We start from the raw sequence: 20,835 nt of genomic DNA on the forward strand, positions 1-20,835 counted from the left end.
CGTTTTGCGGAACACCTGCGGTCTGTCCGCAAGAAAGACCCAAACCTCCCTGTCGCTTGCCATTTTAACACTCCACCCTGTTCTCTTGCCCACATGTCTGTCCTTGGCTTGCTGCATTGTTCCAGTGAAGCCCAACGCAAACTGGAGGAACAGCACCTCATCTTCCGACTAGGCACTTTACAGCCTTCTGGGCTGAATATTGAATTCAACAACTTTAGATCTTAAACTCCCCCTCCCCCCATCCCCACCCCGTTTCTTTTCCCCCCCCCCACCCGCCTTTTTTTTCAATAATTTATATAGATTCTTCTTTCCCCACCTATTTCCATTATTTTTAAATCTAAAACTAAAACCTTTAGTCTTTCCACCCCACCCCCACTAGAGCTGTACTTTGAATATCCTGTCTTGCATTCTTAATTAGCACTTTTCTCAGACAAAGACCACCACCTTCAACACCTCTTTGACCCTTTTGTCTCTGACATCTTTTGATTATCTGCTCACACCACACCCTCAATGTGTCTCTTCCCCCCCACCCACCTTAAACCAATTTATATTTCTCCCTTGTTGAAACTATGCTTCAGTTCTGCTGAAGGGCCATGAGGGCTCGAAACGTTGACTGATTTCTTCTCCACCGATGCTGCCAGACTTGCTGAGTTTTTCCAGGTAATTCTGTTTTTATTTTGTATAGAATAATATTGTTTATTGTGAAGGGAATTGAAAATAAAAGATAAGGGGGTTTTACTTCAGTAATACAGGGCATTGGTGAGAACTCATCTGGAGTATCATATACAGTTGGTCTCCTTATTTAAGGAAGGATGTAAATATGTTGAAAGCAGTTCATTGAAGGTTGAGTAGACTTTTGCCTGGAATGGGCGGGTTGTCTTATGAGGAAAGGTTGGACCGACTAGGCTTTTTTTCCACTGGAGTTTAGAAGAGTAAGAGGCGACTTGATTGAAAAATATAAGATCCTGAGGGATCTTCACAGAGTGGATGTGGAGAGGATGTTTCCTCATATAGGAGCATCTAGAACTGGGAGTCACAGTTTAAAAATAAGAGGTCGCCCATTTAAGACAGAGATGAGGAGAATTTTTTTCTCAGATGGTCATGGGTCTTTGGGACGCTCTTTCGCAAAAAAGCGGCGGAAGCAAAGTCTTTGAATATTTTTAAGGCAGAAGTAGATAGATTCTTGATAAGCAAGAAGGTGAAAGGTTATCAGGGGTAGGCAGGAATGTGGAGTTGATCTTATTGAATGGCAGAGCAAGCTCACGGGCCTGAATGGCCTACACTTGCTCCTAATTCGTTTGTTCGTATGGCTATAGAACTGAAGGCTTGTGCTCTAGAACTAGCTGCACTCCTAGCCAAACTTGTACAGTACAGTACAAGCTGGTCCTAGTACAGCTACAAAACTGGCATCTGCCTAACAATGTGCAAAATTGTCCAGGTATGTCCAGTCCGCAAAAAGCCGGACAAATTCAACCCGGCCAATTACCACCCCATCAGTCTACTCTCCATCATCAGCAGAGTGATGCAAGGTACTGTCAACAGTGCTATCAAAGGGCGCTTACACGACTAACTCTCAGTTTGGGTTCAGTTTGGCAGAATGCCTCCACTACCCCCATCCACCTGTAAAAATTCAGTCCTTTGACTCAGTGGGTCATGCTTCTCTCTAAAAATTGTCTCTTTGCTAAAATGACTGATTACCTTGTGCCAACAGGTCGATACATTCACAATAGAAGCCGTAGACCTTGGGCAAGTTTTCAAGATCAAGATTCGTCATGACAACACCATGGCAAGTCCTGATTGGTATTTGGAGAAGGTGGAGGTGGTTGATGTGGATTTGGAGGAGAACTACTTATTCACATGTGAACGCTGGCTTTCGAAGACAAAGGAGGATAAGAGAATTGAAAGGACACTGTTTGTGAAGGTAATTTTTGCACAAAATACTTTATATGGCTGCAGATGTAGCCACATCAACATAGCAATGGGTGCCACAAGGTTCAGAGAAGGAGACTTTGCTGTTTATTGCGCGTGTGTACGTATATATTTTATACATATTTTGAAATTGCGGATAGAAATAAACCTGTTTACATTATATTCAAAGACCTCAAATAGCAGGTCAGTGCAAAGAGTAATTGTAAAAAAATCAAATTAAAGGCTCTTCACCTGAATACGTGAAGCATTCATAACAAGATAGACAAACTAGCAGCACCAAGTAAAGATAAATGGGTTTGATCAAATTACCATTACAGAGACATATTCCTGGCACTTAACATTTTGAAAAAAATGGGAAAGTAGGAGGAGTAGCCCTGATAGTAAAGGGCAACATAAGGAAAGTAGTAAAAAAAGTATTTTGGCTGAGAAGATGAGGAAGTAGATTCAATGTGGGTGGAGATTAGGAATAACATTGTAAAATTTAAATTCAGGTGTCACAAATTACCAGAAAAGGGGGTTGAGCTCATAAGTGATTATCGAGTAGTTTATTAAGAAGCAACTGTTTAAATATGATGCAGATGCTAAATAGACAGGAAAGCAAATGGCCCATGACAGGTGGGGATGGTTTACCAGACCCGGAGGGGGTACGGACAGATGAAGCCGATTTCTGCAGCTGGGGGTAGCAATCTCTTACCTGTTCTTTCTGCAGCCGCCTCCTCCTTTGTTCTCTTTCTTCCCGAACTAACCAACTGCGAGGAACATCTCTCTCCCAATCTTCTTCGCCTGAAGAAGACTGCCCAGGTTGGATCACTTTGAAAAACTCTATCCTCTCCAAAGTGATTTTGTTCCCTCTCCAGAGCCTGTTTTTAACCATTTCACCAGAATGGATGTTTTACATTTGGGCCATGCAGTCCAACCTTATCGGAAATGTCTGTGCTAGAGGCATCTCTTCGGCAGACATATCAGGCCTGTTCTATGTTTTTCACCCAGCACCTGCTGTGGAAGCTTCTTCATAAGATTTCTATAATAACCAATAAATTTCTTAAGATTTTAGAAGGTTATTATACAGCAATTTCTGACGATATGGGTCAGAAAACATTGGTGGGAGCAATTTGTTACGGGGAAAAGGCAGGAGATTGGCACTAAGTTAAAAATCTCAGAGAGCCAGTGCAGGACACAATGGGCTGAATGGCCTCCTTCTACACTGTAATAATTCTGTGATTCTGTGATAGACCGCCTAACAGCAGTTTTAGTGTTGGACAGAGCATTAATTAGGAAATAATTGGAGCTTGTAACAAAGGCAATGTAATAATCATGGGGGACTTTAATCTTCAAATAGAATAGACAAATTGGCAAAGGTAACTAGATAATGAGTTTGCAGGGTGCTTTTGTGACAGTTTCCTCCAACAATGATTTGGAAGTTAGCAAATGTAACACCGCTATTCAAGAAAAGAGGGAACGAGAAAACAGCGCAGTTAGCCTGACATCAGTCATCGAGAAAGTGCTGGAATCTATTATTAAGGAAGTTTTAACAATGCAATTAGAAAATCATAGTATGATCAGACAAAGTTCAACATGGTTTTGCAAAAGGGAAATGGTGTTTGACAAATTTATTAGAGGATTTTGAGTATGTAATTTGTAGGGTAGATAAAGGAGAACCAGTAGCTGAAGTATAGCTGGATGTCCAAAAGGCATTGAATGAGGAGCCACACAAAAGGTTAATAGGCAAGATAAGGACTAATGAAGTTGGGGGTAACGTGTTAGTATGTATGAAGGATTGGTTAATGTATAGGGAGCAAAGAGCAGGCATAAATGGGGTATTCTCAAGTTGACAGGCTGTGACTAGTGGAGTGCCGCGAAGATCAGTACTGGGGCCTCTGCTATTTACAATCTATATGAATGACTTAGGCAAAGAGACAGAGAGTAATATATCTAAGTCTGCTGAAGTTACAAAGCTAGGTGGAAAGGTAAGTTGTAAGGAGCATACAGAGAGGCTGCAAAGAGGGTAGAATTTTGCTCTTGGCGTGTGGGATTGGTGGGTGCGGGCGAGAGCGGTCGGGAAGCCAACCGCCACTGCGATCGACAGCGCACCGCGATTTCACACTGGCAGGCCAATTAAGGCCCACCCAGCGTGATACGCTGCCTGTGCGGGCCAGGGGAACGAGGTTGAGCAGGCCTAACACACACTTCGCGCATGCACTGAATAATCTCCCTGAGGCACGGAGCTGCTAAAACACTATTAAACAGCTGGAAAAATTAATAAAACATGTCCCCATATGTGACTCTGTCACATGAGCAGGGACATGTTTTTAATTAAAAATTAAAGTTTTTATTTCATTTGTATTTGCTTTTGGAAACCTCATCCTGTCCATGGATGAGGCTTCCAAAAAAATGCCTTTTCGCCTGCCCATCAACCGTTAGGTCGAAGGGGCAGTGAAAAATTCAGGACAGTTGATTACTTAATGGCCTTAATAGGCCTTTTAACTGTCCGTGGGCACACTGCCAGCTCTAACTAAACTATTGCGCGACTATGCTCAGCCGACGTCAACACATCATTTCGCGTTCAGTCAGGTCAGGCGGCGCCCACCCGCCGAGCTAAAATTCTGCCCATAGACAAGTTAAGTGATTGGGCAACAAAGTAGTAAATGAAGTATAATGTGTGGAAGTGTGATTTATCCACTTTGATCGTAAGAATAGAAAAGCAGAATATTTTTTAAAAGGCATAAAACATGTTGAAGTTCACAGAGATTTGTACAAGGAACTCAGAAAGTTAGCATGCAAATACAGCAAGCAAATAGTAAGGCAAATGGCATGTTAGCAAGGAGATTGTAGTAAAAGAATAAGGAATTCTTGGTACAATTGTACAGTGGTTTGGTGACATTACACCAGGAGTATTGTGCGCAGTTTTGTTCTCCATGTCTAAGGAAGAATATACTTGCATTGGAGGTGGTACAGCAAATGTTCACTGGATGGTCCCTGTGATGAGGAGGTTGTCCTTTGATGAGAGGCTGAGTGAATTGGGCCTATACTTTCTGAAGTTTAGAAGAGTTAGAGGTGATCTCATTAAAACATACGAGGTTCCAAAGGGGCTTGACAGGGTAAACACTGAAAGGTTGTTTTCCCTGGCTGGGGAATCGAGAACATGGAGGCACATTCTTAGGATAAGGAGTCATTTAGAACTGAGATGTGGAGAATTTCTTTACTCAGAGGGTTGAGAACGTTTGGAATTGTCTACCACAAAGGTTGTGGGTGCTCCGTTACTAAGCTTAATCAAGGATGTGTTAGACAGAAATTTGGTCTCATGGAATCAAGGGATATGGGGAGGGAACAGGAAAGTGAAGTTGAAACCCAGGATCAGCCTGATCATATTGAATGGTGGAGTAGGCTCGAGGGCCTGTGTGGTTTACCCCTGTTCATATTTCTTATGTTCTTTGAGAGCTGGCAAACTAAATACAGAAGGATCTGGACAAGATGGAGAAATGGCTGCTGAGTGTTAAACAGCATTTAATGCAGACAAATGCAAGTTTATGAGAATGGAGATGGGAAATAAACAGTGGAAATATAAAATAAATGTCTATTGGATACAATACAGAAGAAAGATCTGTGGATGGTTTATGGTTAGCTCACTGAAACCAATATCTCAGAGTGTGGCAGCAGGAAGGAGAACAAGCTAGATCCTGGATCTTGGGGCATAGAAGATACAAATATACGAACATACGAACAAGGAGCAGGAGTAGGCCATTCAGCCCCTCGAGCCTGCTCCATCATTCAATAAGGTCATGGCTGATCTGATAGTAACCTCGGCCTGAATTTTCCCCTCAGCGATTTGGGGGCGGGTCCTGCTCGCCAACGGGAAAATGACGTGGGATGACGTCAGGAGGCACCCCCAATGTCATCCCGGTCCCTTTAAATATTAAGGAAGGCGGGCGGACAGCGAAATCAGCTGTCTGCCCATCGACCTGTCAATGGCCAATTAAGGCCATTGACAGGCTAATTAAGGTAGTTAAATGCCCTGCCCGTCCAACCTTAAGGTTGGCGGGCAGGCCAGGAGCCCCAACGGGCTTCTGATAATACATGAAACCTCATCCACTGGCAGGATGAAGTTTCATGTCCGTTTTTAAAAAGTTTAATAAAGTTTATGTGCTTCTTGTTAACATGTCTCATCTCATGTGACAATGTCACATGAGGGGGACGTTAATAATTTTTATATTTTTCTATTTTTAAAGTTTTTTAGAATGTCACTAATCTCCCTGGGGCAGCACTTTGCCTCAGGGAGATGTGCGCTCTTTCGCGCGCATGCGTGGAATAGCACACTTTGACAGTTGGGGAATCCCTCCCCCCCACCACAGAAAGCGCATAGCGCTTCCTGTCGAGCAGGCTGCTGGGCAGGCCTTAACTGGCCAGTCCACTCAAAATGGCGGCGGGCCCTGTTTCGGCGGAGGAGTTTGGCTGCCCACCCACCACCGAGCCGGTGGGGCCCACCCGCCCATCAAGGGCAAAATTCAGCCCCTCAAATCTGCATCGCACCTACTCCCGATAACCTATCACCCCCTTGCTTACCAAGAATCTATCCACCTCTGCCTTAAACATATTCAAAGACTCTGCTTCCACCACCTTTTCAGAAAGAGAGTTCCAAAGACTAGCAACCCTCTGGGTGAAAAAATTTCACCTCATCTCTGTTTTAAATGGGTGACCCCTTATTTTTAAACACCGGCTCCTGTGTTGCCAGAGGGATAAAGCACGAATCCCAGTAGGTGATGATGGGCAGAATTTTCTCTTATACATAAAGCATTGTGTGGGTCGAACACTCCCATGGAGATGAGGCGGGAAGATTTACATGTCCATAATACCAATTTTCTGCCCTTTTAAATTAATGGATGAAGAATTAGACCAATTGTATCACAGGTGTGAAGTCTTCCTTACAAGAATTTCCTTTTATCACTTCATCATGCAACGTATTAAAGAGGAAATTCTGCCCCAATGATTTTGTAAAAGGCATTGTTACGATCATACCTGGAGGGCTGGGTACACTTCTGTTCACCACGTTACAGTAAGGACACCCATGCAAAGAAAAGGAAACCAAACTGATACCTAACTTAAGGATATTTGAGCTATGAGGAGAGCTTAAAGAGTCTGGAATTGCTTACTCTGGAGAACAGCAGGCTCAAGGCAGGTATTATTAAATTTGCTTGAGGCAATAAATAAATTAAGTCCAAAATATGTTTAAGATTGAACTCTGGACCCAGTCGACAAAATTAGAAGAAAGGTACATGGCAGTTGAGACTTAAATATGTGACGTATGGGGTTGTGAGAGGTAACAGAGACTATAATGTGTGGAATTTAATCTTGGCAATGGTCCATTGATTGGAGAACCAGTCGGAATCCTGCTCTGCCTCCGTTGGGGAAGGCCTGCCATAGTTATTTGCCCGGCGTAATTATGTGCCCATCAGGCACTTAACTGACCAGCATCAAACCTTTCCTGGGATTCAGGACCCCAGGGCTGGAAATCTCACCCACCGAGAGCCATCGGCCACTCAGAGACCGGCAGCTCTCCATTGCTGGCAGCGCCACTGGGAGCGGTGGTTGCTGTCAGTAAAGCATCCTGAGAAAATTCCAGAATTCCTGAGGGGCCCAGGCCACAGGTCTGTGAGGGCAAGATGGCGATCCCAGGGAGAGGGTCATTATGGATCCCCCCCATCCCGATGCCAGGTCCATCGATCATGCTCACAGTGCCTTTGACCGAGAGTCCCGCCCCCACCCCTCCCAGGAGGCCACAAGCAAGCTCAATATGGTTTGTTTGTCAGCCTCCTTGCTTGATGAGGCCCTTAAGTGCCCTGCTGCCTTCTCACTTGGAATCAATCGGGTGGAGGCAGGGAGGCAACAGGGTCCCCACCCCACACCCTCCAGCCCATAACTTCCACCCATAGTGTGGAAAGCTTTAAGGAAGAATTGGCTACGCATTTGAGGGTTTAGGCAGATAGTTTTTTTTGATAGGCCAAGTGGGCTCCAGAGTTTTTTTTCCAGCCCTGAACTTTCCTGCTTTATATCATTTCTTTCTTCATAAAGCTCTTAAACCTTTGGTGAGATTAAGAAGTTCAGGTCTGTAATTTACCCGTAGATACTATTAAAGAAAAGTATGACTAGTGTCTCTCAGTCACTCCTTGTTGCTATGTTTCACACCTTTGAATTGCTAGTTAGAGATGGCCTGGGGATTGGGCTCCTTAAACAACAGCAATGGGACATGGACTGTGGGTTTACTCCTTGTTCATGTTGTCATCCCTTTGTGGGAAGTTTCCTTAAACTGCCAGTTCTTATCCCTTCTCTAACCAACTGTCCTAAAGTATAAGTTATGGTGAAGCATCTGGAGCGCAGTAACAGGAGTGGGGGGTGGTGATGAAATCGGGGTATGGCAAAAGCTGAGGGTCGGGACAATATGGGAAATTGGGATGGAGGAGTTGAAAGTAAGAAGAGTGATGATGCTCTAGGTAAAGGGTTGGATTGAATGTTGCCCCACCTTGGATGATCCTTTGTAATTTTCCTTGTAGGGTTACGAAGGAGATCGAACAAGTATTCACAGTTCCGCTAAAAGCTTGCATGGTTCCTCATTGAGTCTCCGAAATATCAACAATAGTGCCCTAATCAGGAAGGGTAAACGGAAAAGCATTATTGAAGACACAATTGAAGAAGGACCTCGTAAGAATATTTATCTTTTAGGAGCTTTATCTTGTCCATGCTTATAGAAATTGGGGGAAAAAATTGTAGTTAGCTTTCCAATAGGACTTCTAAGACACGACAGAAATGCATTTAGTCCCCCCTCTATTCAGTAAAATCTATGATGCACCACAAATTCTACCACAAGGATCATTGTGTATAGTTCTCTCATAAAGGAAGCCTGGTCTTTCCCTTCACCCTTTTTTCTTTCCCAATCATTTATTTCCATAGGATCTCAAAAAGCCAGCAACTATAATGAAGAAACGTAAGCTCCTCAACATATAGAGAATGTATATCCCTTGTTGGCCAGCACCATCTTACAGTATTGTCAGTTATAGCCACTCTAAATGCAGTTATTTCTCCACCCCAGAGGAATACCACATTAGCATAATCAACCCATCCTTGGATACCTACTTGGTACCAGAATCCACTGAATACAAAGATGCAGAAGCAACAAGGATACAAAATAACTAAGGGATAGAAAACAGAAAGTTGTGGTGAATGGCTTTTTTTTGACTAGAGGATGATATACAATGGAGTTCCCCAAGGGTCAGCATAGGAACCATTGCTGTTTTTGATGAATATTAATGACTTGAGCTTTGGGGTACAGGCGCAATTTCAAAATATGTAGATGACACAAGATTGGAAATATAGTAAACAGCGAGGAAGACAATAACAAACTTCAAATGGACATAGACAGGCTGCTGGAATGGATGGACACATGGCCCCCACACCACTACCTTCAACATCCACTCCCTCCACCACTGATGTTCAGTGCCAGCAATGTGTACCATCTACAAGATACACTGCAACAACTCACCAAGGCTCCTTCGACAGCACATTCCAAACTCGTAACCTCTACTAACTAGAAGGACAAGGGCAGCAGGTGCATGGGAACACCAACTCCTGCAAGTTCCCCTCCAAACCACACATCATCCTGACTTGGAAATATATTGTCGTTCCTTCCTATTGCTGGGTCAAAATCCTGGAACTCCCTTCCTAACAGCACTGTGGGTGTACCTACACCACATGGACTGCAGCAATTCAAGAAGGCATTTCATCAGAAATGAGAAGTTATGAGTCAAAATAAAGGTTAGAAAAGGATGTACGAATCAGTCTTTGGCTTGTCCGCGAGGCATATCTGATGAAATTTTGTGGCTGTTAAGTTGGATGATTCTGGTAGAGCTGACTTTGGTAGTTTCGCAGTTGCTTTGGAGACACTTGGTTCTGCAGGTTGGCTGAGGAAGCTGTCCTATTTCCTTTTTGATTGTGGCTTTGCTGAGCCTTACCTCCAGCAACAGAGAGAGAAAGAAAGAGAGAGAGAATTTGCCTGTAACTGCAGGGGTGACTAGTTGGTCTTCTTGTGCTGTCACTCTCATAGCACAATAACACACTAGCAACTGTTCTGCAGATAGCTTTTTAATCCATTTTTCCTTGTGTATTCCTGTAAGGGAAAGAAACCATGTCTTGTGCCCAGAGTCTGTTTTCTTTGATCTCCAACCATCTGAGATATGAATCAACAGGAGATGGATTTTAGATGACTGCTGAGATGTGGTAATCAGTCTTTTGTCTCTGCAACCACAGGAGATTAAAGCTCAGTCTTTTGTACTATCCTATCTCCCTTTCAAGTGTCTCTGCTTGAAGAAGACCATGCCACCTTTTCAGGTGTGACATTCCATGTCCTCTCAGGACAGGTCTGTCAGTATAATCCACATAGGGATTTTTCCAGAAAGTGGTCACTTTACATTACCAGTGTCCTTGCTTGTATTTCTTTAAAGACACATACATCTTCCTTAAAAAGTTCAATACGCCCTTAAGTAATTCATGACTGTAATTAGCTTTTCATGACACAACACACTGAAATACAAGATGTAGGGACAAGGGACCTGGGGGTTCATGTGCGTTGATCTTTGAAGATGGCAGGGACATAGCAAGAGAGTAATTAGCAAAGCAAATGGAATCTTGGGCTTCACAAATAGAGGCTTTGAGTATAGAGCAGGGAGGTTATGCTGAACTTTTATAAAGCTCTGGTTAGGTCACAACTAGATCATTGCATCCAGTTCTGGTCACTTCACTTTACAAAGAATGTGAGAGTCCTTGAGAGGATAAAGGAGATTTACTAGAATGGTTCCAAGGTTGGAAGATTTTAGCTATAACATTATGTTGTTCACCTTGAAGTAAAGGAGATTGAGGGGAGATTTGATAGAGATGCACAAGATTATGACAGGTTTAGACAAAGGTAGGCAAATAAAAGCTCTTCGCATTAGCTGAAAAACAAGGACAAGGGGGCACAGATTTAAGGTTTTGGGCAAGAGTTGCGGGGGGGGATGTGAGGAAGAACATTTTTATGCAGTTAATGACCTGGAACTCGCTGTCTACGAGGGGAGTCAAAGCAAAGATGATCAATGATTTCAAAGGAAATTGGATGGGCACTTGATAGGGATAGAGTGGAAGAATGGGACTGACTGGGAATTGACCTATTAGGCCAGATCACAGCCTCCTGTGTTGTTATGATTCTGTGGGGAGGATTTTTCAATTGCAGGGTTTCCCAGCCCGCCACCCAAACAGTCTACTCAGAAAACATTCCCGCCAATCGGCCTTGCAGCCATTTAATGTTCGACGGGGCATTAATTGTCTAAGGGCGAGACTTCCAACCCCATTAGGTAAGTAATTCGCGCCTTAGGAAACTGTCAGCCTATCAGATAGCTTGGCAGCTCTGTAGTCTCAGCAGCGCCAGGTTTGACTGGTGGCCATTGCTGGTAGTACAGCCAATCCCCAAAGAAGAGGAGTTAATGGAGGCAGACTGACAGTAAGTCTGGGATATCAATGGGGACTGGCTGACAGGCTTTGCGAGGGGCTTGAGAAGCCAAGTTTGAGATGCCAGGATGAGATGGTTAAAGGAGGTTATGACTTCAGGAGGGGGTGCCTCCAATGGGCACAGGGGGAGGCCTTCCCACCGCAGCTAAAGCTGCCAGGCTTTACCAGCTTGGCATGAGACTTACCCTGCCATGGGTAAAATAACAGTGAGGGCAGGATGAGGCACTTAAGTGGCCATTAATTGGCTACTTACGGGCCTCAATAGGCCCGGGCGCACAGGCCACCCAACACCTTCACCGGCCCCCATAAAATGGAAGACAGATTGAGGGCGGGTGAGTAGGATGTAGGCAGGACATGCTCTGAATTTTATAAGCCCCCCCATCCACTGCCTTCAAACCTGCCAGCAGGGCATCGTAAAATTCTGCCCCTTGACTATAAATTGAGGGAGCAACACACCAAAAATTGAGCAATGAAGGAAGACGCTAAAGGATGAGGAATGGATGGAGAAAATTGTTGATTTGGATTGCAGCTTTGCCAGCTCTATATTTCAGCACCCTGGGAATGAGAACCTGTAGTTAGCCAGTGTTATTTTGTAGCCCCCAACATATCTGCCCAGCAGGCCTCACACTTGCCTGTCACTTATGTTTATTTGCCTATCAGTCATCAACAGTCAGAAAAAGCTGTTCAGTTAACCATATGTTTGCCACCTTCAGAGCGGAATAGTTACCAGGGAAACCATGGACAGGTTTACAGCCCAGTCTTGTACTGCAACCATTGCTAATGAGTATAATAATGTAGGGCGGAATTTTCCATTTTGGAGACCAAGTCCAGTGGTGGGTGGGAAAATTGGAGTGATTTCTGCTGGACGGTGGGACAGGTGAACACACGCAATCTTCCACTTTTCAGCTCATTGATTATGCATCTGCAAGGAAGTCGCCTGCCCCGCAATTATGTATATACGAACATACGTACAAGGAGCAGGAGAAGGCCATTCAGCCCCTCGAGCCTGCTCCGTCATTTAATAAGATCATGGCTGATCTGACAGTAACCTCAAATCTGCATCCCGCCCACCCGCGATAACCTTTCACCCACTTGCTTACCAAGAATCTATCCACCTCTGCCTTAAAAATAATCGAAGACTCTCCTTCCAACGCCTTTTCAGGAAGAGAGTTCCAAAGACTCACGACTCTCTGAGAGAAAAAATTTCATCCCTTCTCCATTTTGAATGGCCAACCCCTTATTTTTTAAGAGTGACTCCCTGGTTCTAGATTCTCCCACAAGAGAAAACAACATCTCCACAAACACCCTGTCAAGTCCCCTCTGGATCTTATACATTTCAATTAAGTTGCCTCTTACTCTTCTAAACTTCAGCGAATACAAACCTAGCCTGTCCAACCTTTCCTCATAATACAACCCATGGGGTCAAAAGTCCTGGTACCATATTTGAAGGGCACCGGGAAAGACATTCACTCAGTGCAGGCCAGGAGCTCTGTAAACTCCTCCCTTACGGCCGCAGATCTTACTGGAGAAGCTGGCCGATGTGAGCACGCACATCCTGGGACATACGAGGGCACCTCCGGCATTGCCTTTCACTCATTTCTAGATAAGAGCACTGCCAGCGATACACCCGTGGTCAGGCCAATGCTCACCATTGCAGTGTTCTATGTTCATTAGCCTCTTGAGCTGACAAATGCCCAGCTACTCCTCTGGCCCTGTGCCAACCTGCAATGGACCCTCCTTCTGCTCAACTGGATGAGAGCCATTGTCAAGGTAGGGTTCCCTGCAGCCTACATTATCAACACCTCAGTGGATGTGTGAATGAATTGAAGTGATACGTTTATTGAGCATGTCCTTTACAGGTTTTCTTCCATCTCAAAGCCAACAGACCTGAGCTAAGCCCTTCACCTGTCCTCAATTTAGACATGGCATCCCCACCCCATCCTTTCCAGGTAAAGGACATCCTGGAGGACTAGAGATAGGTGTACCCCCCTCCCCGTTCGTACATAAATGCATATGGAGACATTGCTCTTTGAGTGGGGTGATGAGAGCCATGCACAAGAAGCCACACGCGGACCCTTTTGCATTTGTCGCCACTACCCTTGAAACTCTATAGAGAGACCATTGCCTTGGCAGCATAGAAAGACTAACCGCATGATCCCTTGTCAGCCATGACCATTCACCCAGGAGGATGGAGGTTTGGAGTCGTGACTTGGCTGCCCTCCACCAGCCATACCCTATGGAGGCAGTGAACCTCCCTCCCTCCCTCCCTTCATCCCTGCTTCTGACCGCAATGAACGACAGCTCCACACCCTGCTGGGAACTCGATGTTATGAGACTCATGAGTCGGGAACAAACCTGCTGCACTGTGGGATTAACCATAGAGAGGCGAACACAAGTGGGCATCTTTGACATCCAGTTGCCTCATAATTGTTGGGGTGTCCCTTTAGTCAGCCACATGTGCTGGCCTTGAACTCTACCCATCCAGAAAGACCCTCCTCCCACCTCGAGGGATCTCACTAACTGTGTGGTCAAGGTCAGTTTGTAAAAATGGTGCGGTGTCACCTTTCAATCTTACTCCACCACCTTCTACCCTCCCCTTGTCACCCACCAACTTCCCTCCCATCACCATAAACCCATCCAGTATCACCATTCTTCTCCCCTCTGTCACCCTTGAATCTCCCCCCATTCCCCTGAATCCTATCACGATCCAACTCCACATGCCTTCCCTCCCCTCCATGCCGACACCCATTACCATCCCCATGCCCACCCTGACTCTGTCCCCTCCCATTATCCAAGCCATCTATCTTGTCCCACTCTGTGATCCCACCCAATGAGACCTTCGCCTATCAGACTCTCACCCTGGACCTGCCACCCTACCGCATCCCACTCCCCCCTCTGACTCTGACTGTTCTCTCCTATCACCAGTACTCTCCCCCCAGGACCCCGCCATCTACACTGCACTCAATGACACTCCCTCCCTCTCTTCCCCTGATATTGCCCTCCATCTTCCCTGGACATTCTCACTCCCTCCTCCTCTTCCCTGGACATTCTCCCCAACACCTTCCCCTGACATTGTCCCCCCCACTTCCCCAGACACTCCCCCCACCTTTCCCCTGTAAGCCTGCCTTTCTGTACAGCCTTTGCTCCACCCTTTCACCCTATACTGCCCCCCCTCCGCCCCTGCTTTCCACCCTTCGTTTGCCTCCCTTGTCCAGCCTTTGCACAGCATTTGTTAACGGCACTCAAGTGAATTTATGCGAGGTCCCCAAGAAAGAGAAAGCAACATCTACTGACCTCAAAGCCACAGAAGAAGTGAAGCTCACCAGGTGAAGACCACTTATATACAGGTGTAAATCTGAATGTTCTAAATTCTCACTGGCGGGAACTTAATTTGGAGGGTGCCCTTTTAATGAACAGGCATGAGATGCTAATGAATGCAAATTGGATTCCCGACATTGTTCGTCGGGAAGGTCAACCCGTCTCGGACCCACCTTGAAAGTCAGTAGAACAAAATTACAATAGTTTATCCTGCCATCGGGAAACAGATTTTTAGCCTCCTGATAAAATAAGTGCTCCCACCCGCCACGATTCCTGCTGCTGTCGGGAGTGGAAAATTCCACCCGTAGTTTGTGGTTCCATAGGAGAAAATGACAGTGAGAGGAACAAATCAGGAGATAATGAAGTAACACATTTCCTTCCCTCTCACCTCTCAACAGCCATCCCGTACCATATAACAATTAGCACAGGCCTGGAGAGAGATGCTGGCACCAGTAGCCGTGTATATATCATCATCATGGGGCCCATGAAGGTTCAAACATCACGAATGTGGCTGGAGCTTCCCGAAGGGAAGAATGCATTTCTTCCTGGATCAATGGAAAAGTTCCAGGTGATGGGGCTGGACGTTGGAGAGATTAAGAAAATTGAGGTGAGCTCAGATGCATGACTACCGTATCCCTGTATGTTAACTCTGTCCAATGACCACAATGTTCCGGCCAACGCAGGATTGTGTCACAAGAGACAGAAAGGACCCATTGGTCTCATTGGTCTATTGAGTCTGTTCATATTTTTCAAATATTCGCAAACATCAGATGGGAAATAAAATCAAGATGTTTAAATTTTTCCTGCAATTACTTTAAAATGCTCCAGTTTTTTCCCCTTTGTCTCAAAGTACAATTATAATCTTGCAGCTATATAGGGGCCAGCTGCCCCCTGGTACCTCATCAAGGGACCACTCTTCATGTGCACATGTAGACACCAAGTTTAGGAACAGAAAATAAGAGCAGCATTAGGCCATTCGGCCCCTCGAGCCTGCTCTGCCATTCAATTAGAGCATGGCTGATCATCCACCTCAATGCCATTTTCCCACACTATCCCCATATTCCTTGATATCTTTAATATCTATAAATCTATCAATCTCTGCTTTGAACATACTTGATGACTGAGCTTCCACAGCCCACTGGGGTAGAGAATTCCAAAGATTCTCCACTCTCTGAGTGAAGAAATTCCTCCTCTTCTCAGTCTTAAATGGCCTCCCTCTACTTATGAGACTGTGTTCCCTGGTTCTAGACACCCACCCCAGCCAAGGGAAACTTCCTTCCTGCAACTTCCCTGTCAAGCCCTGTAAGAATTTTGAATGTTTCAGCAAGCTATTTGACAATAGGCAGCATCGCAACTGGCCACATAATGTCTTCATCTGGTTTCAATGAGATCACCCCTCATTCTTCTGACCTCCAGGGAGTATAGGCCCATTCTACTTAATCTCTCTCAGGTGGGTGTTAGTTCGCACTCCAGAGACGTGAACAGTAAACCCAGCTGACATTCCAGTGTAGTAACTGAGGGAGTGCTGCACTGTCAGAGGTGCCTTCTTTCAAATGAGATATTAAAACAAGGTCCTATCTTCCCTCTCAGGTAGACACAACAGTTTCTATGACATTATTAACAGAAGAGCAGTTCTCCAGGTCATGCATCACATTGCTGTTTGTGGGAGTTTGCTGCGCACAAATTGGCTGTTAGGTTTCCTATGCAACAATAGTGACCAAACTTCAAGAGTACTTAAGTAGATACTGCAGATGCTGGAAATCTGAAATCAAAAAAAGGAAATGATGTTAATGCTCTGCAGCTCAGACAGCATCTGAGAGAGAGAGAAGCAAAGAACTTGAAATGAAGAATCATCGACCTGAAATGTTAATTTTGTTTCTCTCTCTACAGGCGCTGCTTGACCTGCTGAGTATTTCCCGCATTTCCTGTTTTTTATTTCAAAAGTACTTCATTGGCTGTAAAGCCTTTGGGATGTCCCGAGGTCCGGAAAGGCGCTAGATAAATGCAAGTTCCCCTTCCTTTTACAGCTACAATTTTGTATTGGTCTCTGATTGTGTCTGATTTCCCCTGAACAGTTGGGACACGATGGCGCCACTCCGGAGAGCTGCTGGCTCGTGGAGGAACTGGAAATCTCAGTGCCGACCAAAGGCATCATGTACGTCTTTCAGTGCAAATGCTGGCTTGCCAAAGACCGAGGCGATGGGCTGACAGCGCGGGTGTTCAACATCCTCGATGCAGAAACTATCCAGATTGGACAGAAGGTAGGAGCTGATTCATATCTTTCTGCAAGGTGCCAAAAATATATAATCCAGCACGATCAGATGGATTTGAATGGAAATGTGTTCAGTTTGGGAATAGGGGATGAATGAGAATAAGAAGGAAGTTTTTTTTTATTCATTTATGGGATGTGGGCATCGCTGGCTAGGCCAGCATTTATTGCCCATCCCTAGTTGCCCTTGAGAAGATGGTGGTGAGCTGCCTTCTTGAACCGCTGCAGTCCATGTGGGGTAGGTACATCCACAGTGCTGTTAGGGAGGGAGTTCCAGGATTTTGACCCAGCGACAGTGAAGGAACAGTGATATATTTCCAAGTCAGGATGGCGAGTGGCTTGGTGGGAACTTCCAGGTGGTGGTGTTCCCATGTGTCTGCTGCCCTTGTCCTTCTAGATGGTGGGGCTCGTGGGTATTGAACGTGCTGTCTAGGGAGCCTTGAGTTCCTGCAGTGCATTTTGTAGATGGTACACACTGCTGCTACTTTGCGTCGGTGGTAGAGGGAATGATGTTTGTGGATGTGGTGCCAATAAAACTGGCTGCTTTGTCCTGGATGGTATCAAGCTTCTTGAGTGTTGTGGGAGCTGCACTCATCCAGACAAGTGGGGAGTATTCCATCACACTCCTGACTTGTGCCTTATAGATGGTGAACAGGCTTTGGGGAGTCAGGAGGTGAGTTAAATGCCGCAAGATTCCTAGCCTCTGACCTGCTCTTATAGCCACAGTATTGATATGGCTAGTCCAGTTCAGTTTACGGTCAATGGTAACGCCCAGGATGTTGCTAATGGGTGTTTCAGCAATGGTTAAGCCACTGAATGTCAAGTGGTGATGGTTAGATTCTCTCTTGTTGGAGATGGTCATTGTCTGGCACTTGTGTGGTGTGAATGTTACTTGCCACTTGTCAGCCCAAGTCTGGATATTGTCCAGGTCTTGCTGCATTTGTACATGGACTGTTTCAGTATCTGAAGCGTTGTGAATGGTGCTGAGCATTGTGCAACCATCAGCGAACATCCCCACTTCTGACCTTATGATGGAAGGAAGGTCATTGATGAAGCAGCTCAAGATAGTTGGGCCTAGGACACTACCCTGAGGAACTCCTGCAGTGATATTCTGGAACTGAGGATACCAACAACCACAACAATCTTCCTTAGTGCTAGGTATGACTGCAACCAGCGGAGAGTTTTCTCCCTGATTCTCCAGTTTTGCTCGGGCTCCTTCTTGCCACATTTGGTCAAATGCGGCCTTAAAGTCAAGGACAGTCCCTCTCAGCTCACCTCTGGAGTTCAGCCCATCCATGTTTAAACCAAGGCTGTAGTGAGGTATGGAAAATGGTATGGAAATAAAAACAGAAGGAGCACAGAAATAGAATCTACACAATAGGAGCAATAGGAAAGTAGACTGGAATAGTGGATCAGTAATAAAATTATATACAAAAATTGGGGTGGAAAGTGGGAATCAGAATCAAAATATGAAATGGATCAAGTAGGAGGGAAGTAAATAGAACTGGATTTGAAATGGTAAAATAATGGTGGAATTCTTTGGTTACATCTGGTATTTGTTTAGAGTTGACAGTGAATGTGGTTGTTCAACAGATCCCTTATGAAATAACCGTGGTTACCGGTGACACCCCAAATGGTGGGACTGATGCCAACATTTACATATCCGTCTTTGGAGCCAATGGGAGCACAGAGGAGATACTACTCGATAAAAATGGAGACAGGTGGGCTTTAATTCCAAAGTGATTACAAAAGTCAAGGATCTGATCTCTGTCTGTCATTCCTTCACCTAGTAATCTTCAATGTCGAACTTTGGCATTATTTTTTGTTTATTTTTTCACGTTGTGTGGGCGTCGCTGGCTAGGCCAGCATTTATTGCCCATCTCTAATTGCCCTTGAGAAGGTGGTGGTGAGCTGCCCTCTTGAACTGCTACAGTCCATGTGTATGGGGTTGTTAGTGCTGTTAGGAAGGGAGTTCCAGGATTTTGACCCAGCAACAGGCGATATATTTCCAACTCAGGATGGTGAGTGACTTGGAGGGGAACTTGCAGGTGGTGGTGTTCCCATTTAAGAGATAATACTTGATTCATCTCTGGTTCTCTTTTCAACATTGGTTGTGTCCTAAGCTCTTTTACTTACCATCTATCTTTGACAATAACAAAAAATAAATCCGTCTTTTACTAGCTATTTGACACTTTCTTTGCTTTTTCTGTAATATTTGGGTTTTAATGGATAGTTTTGAAGCAAAGATGCAATATAATAAAACTAAGAAAGATCAGTCCACTGTACCACTTGATTTACACTTTAATTAGTAATGCCATCCAATTTAAAACAAAAGGGTAAAATTCTCCATCAGTTGGGTGATCTCCATTTGACCTATCGACACCTATGACCCTTGTGCTCACCGGCTTTGACTGTTGTACACTAATTGTGTCCAAGAGCAAAACACTGTGGATGCTGGAAATCTAAAGTAAAAATATAAAATGTTGGAAATATTCTCTGGGTCTGGCAGCATCTGTGGAGAGAGAAATAAAGTTAATGTTTCAGGTCAACACTGATGGGATCTCCATTTGTCTCCTTTACCTTGTTCATTTTCATTGCTATGGATTTCCGGCTCTTGTTTGATCAGATATCCACCAAAACCTGTTCTGATAAAGGGTTAGTGACCTGGAACATTAACTCTGTTCCTCTCTCCACAGATGCCAACAGACCTGCTGAGTACATCCAGCATTTTCTACTTTTTTTTTAATGTAACTGCCTGTGTTTTGTTTACACATGGTGCTGGTACAATCGCCAATAACAGAAATAAGGATAAAAGTTGTGCACCTACACGAATTCAGTTGTGTACTTCGATATTCCAATGTGCCGTTTAAGCATCTTTATACACAGCTGCATTCATGAAGGTGCACTTAGTATTTAAGTATTAGATTTCACCTTCAGTTTCAGTATCATCGATTATGGTAATGAAGAGGTGATCGGGGGAAAGAATTTAAAGTTAGTGGTGGGGTCATATTAGATTTTGGATTAAGAAATAGATTTAGGGTTAGCATTAAGTTTAGGATTAGCTGTAGATTTGGGGTTATGGTTAGATTCAGGATTAGAGTGATTTTACTTGGGAGAGAAACCTTCGGCTAATTTTCCTGATGTTTGGTCCCAGGAATCCCTATTTCCCCAGCTGATAGACCAAGAAAAGGGGGGAAAATCTGGCACGTCACAATAGGGGCAACTTTAAGCTTGTACCTGAAATACTGCAGGTACTGATTTATCACAGGTATGCAATTAAGACGCATTTGCAAATTGCTGCCTAATTTTCTGATCACTTAGATTGCTGCTTTAGTTGTTGAGGCGCTTGAAGAAAATTGGCATCGTGACTGCCCCGAGGTGCCAGGGACAGAAAGACCTGCAGGGTTCCCAGGGAAGGCTGAAGAGTATGCAGCCAAGCGATGTTTTTCTTGAATTGCTGTACTCGAGAATGAGTCTAGCTTACCTGGGAGTCAGAGCGGACCTGCGGGAGACAGTAGGGAGCAGCGGAGCACCTAAAAATAATAAAGCCCGGGGATTTGAATAAGGCCTAACCTATCTGGGTATGGGGGCAGGCCTGCGGGAGATAGTCGGGAAGCGGGACCATTTCAGCTGCTGTGAGCCAGCGCGCGCTGAGATTGAGAAACTGAGCGGGAAAACAACTGTGACATCACAGGAAACGAGTAAGTTGATTGGCTGGAAGTGCTTGTTGTAAGGAACAGTGTGTTAATAGCCAGCTTAGGATACCGGAGTTAAGGTAGATCTATCAATAA

At 44.8% G+C, this 20,835-nt stretch overlaps 1 protein-coding gene across 1 annotated transcript in view; it reads left to right on the forward strand.

The window, feature by feature from the left end:
* The window catches only part of loxhd1a (lipoxygenase homology PLAT domains 1a), a 184,336-nt gene that overhangs the window by 141,281 nt on the left and 22,220 nt on the right, over window positions 1–20,835 (forward strand). Inside the window, exons 30-34 of the mRNA XM_078539341.1 lie at window positions 1,712–1,921; window positions 8,475–8,622; window positions 15,174–15,382; window positions 16,851–17,036; window positions 18,638–18,765. Of these exons, the coding sequence (XP_078395467.1) occupies window positions 1,712–1,921; window positions 8,475–8,622; window positions 15,174–15,382; window positions 16,851–17,036; window positions 18,638–18,765 (881 nt within the window). The remainder of the gene's footprint in view (window positions 1–1,711; window positions 1,922–8,474; window positions 8,623–15,173; window positions 15,383–16,850; window positions 17,037–18,637; window positions 18,766–20,835) is intronic.

This window comes from Cetorhinus maximus, chromosome 1, assembly GCF_964194155.1.
Source record: "Cetorhinus maximus chromosome 1, sCetMax3.hap1.1, whole genome shotgun sequence".
Taxonomy (NCBI): domain Eukaryota; kingdom Metazoa; phylum Chordata; class Chondrichthyes; order Lamniformes; family Cetorhinidae; genus Cetorhinus; species Cetorhinus maximus.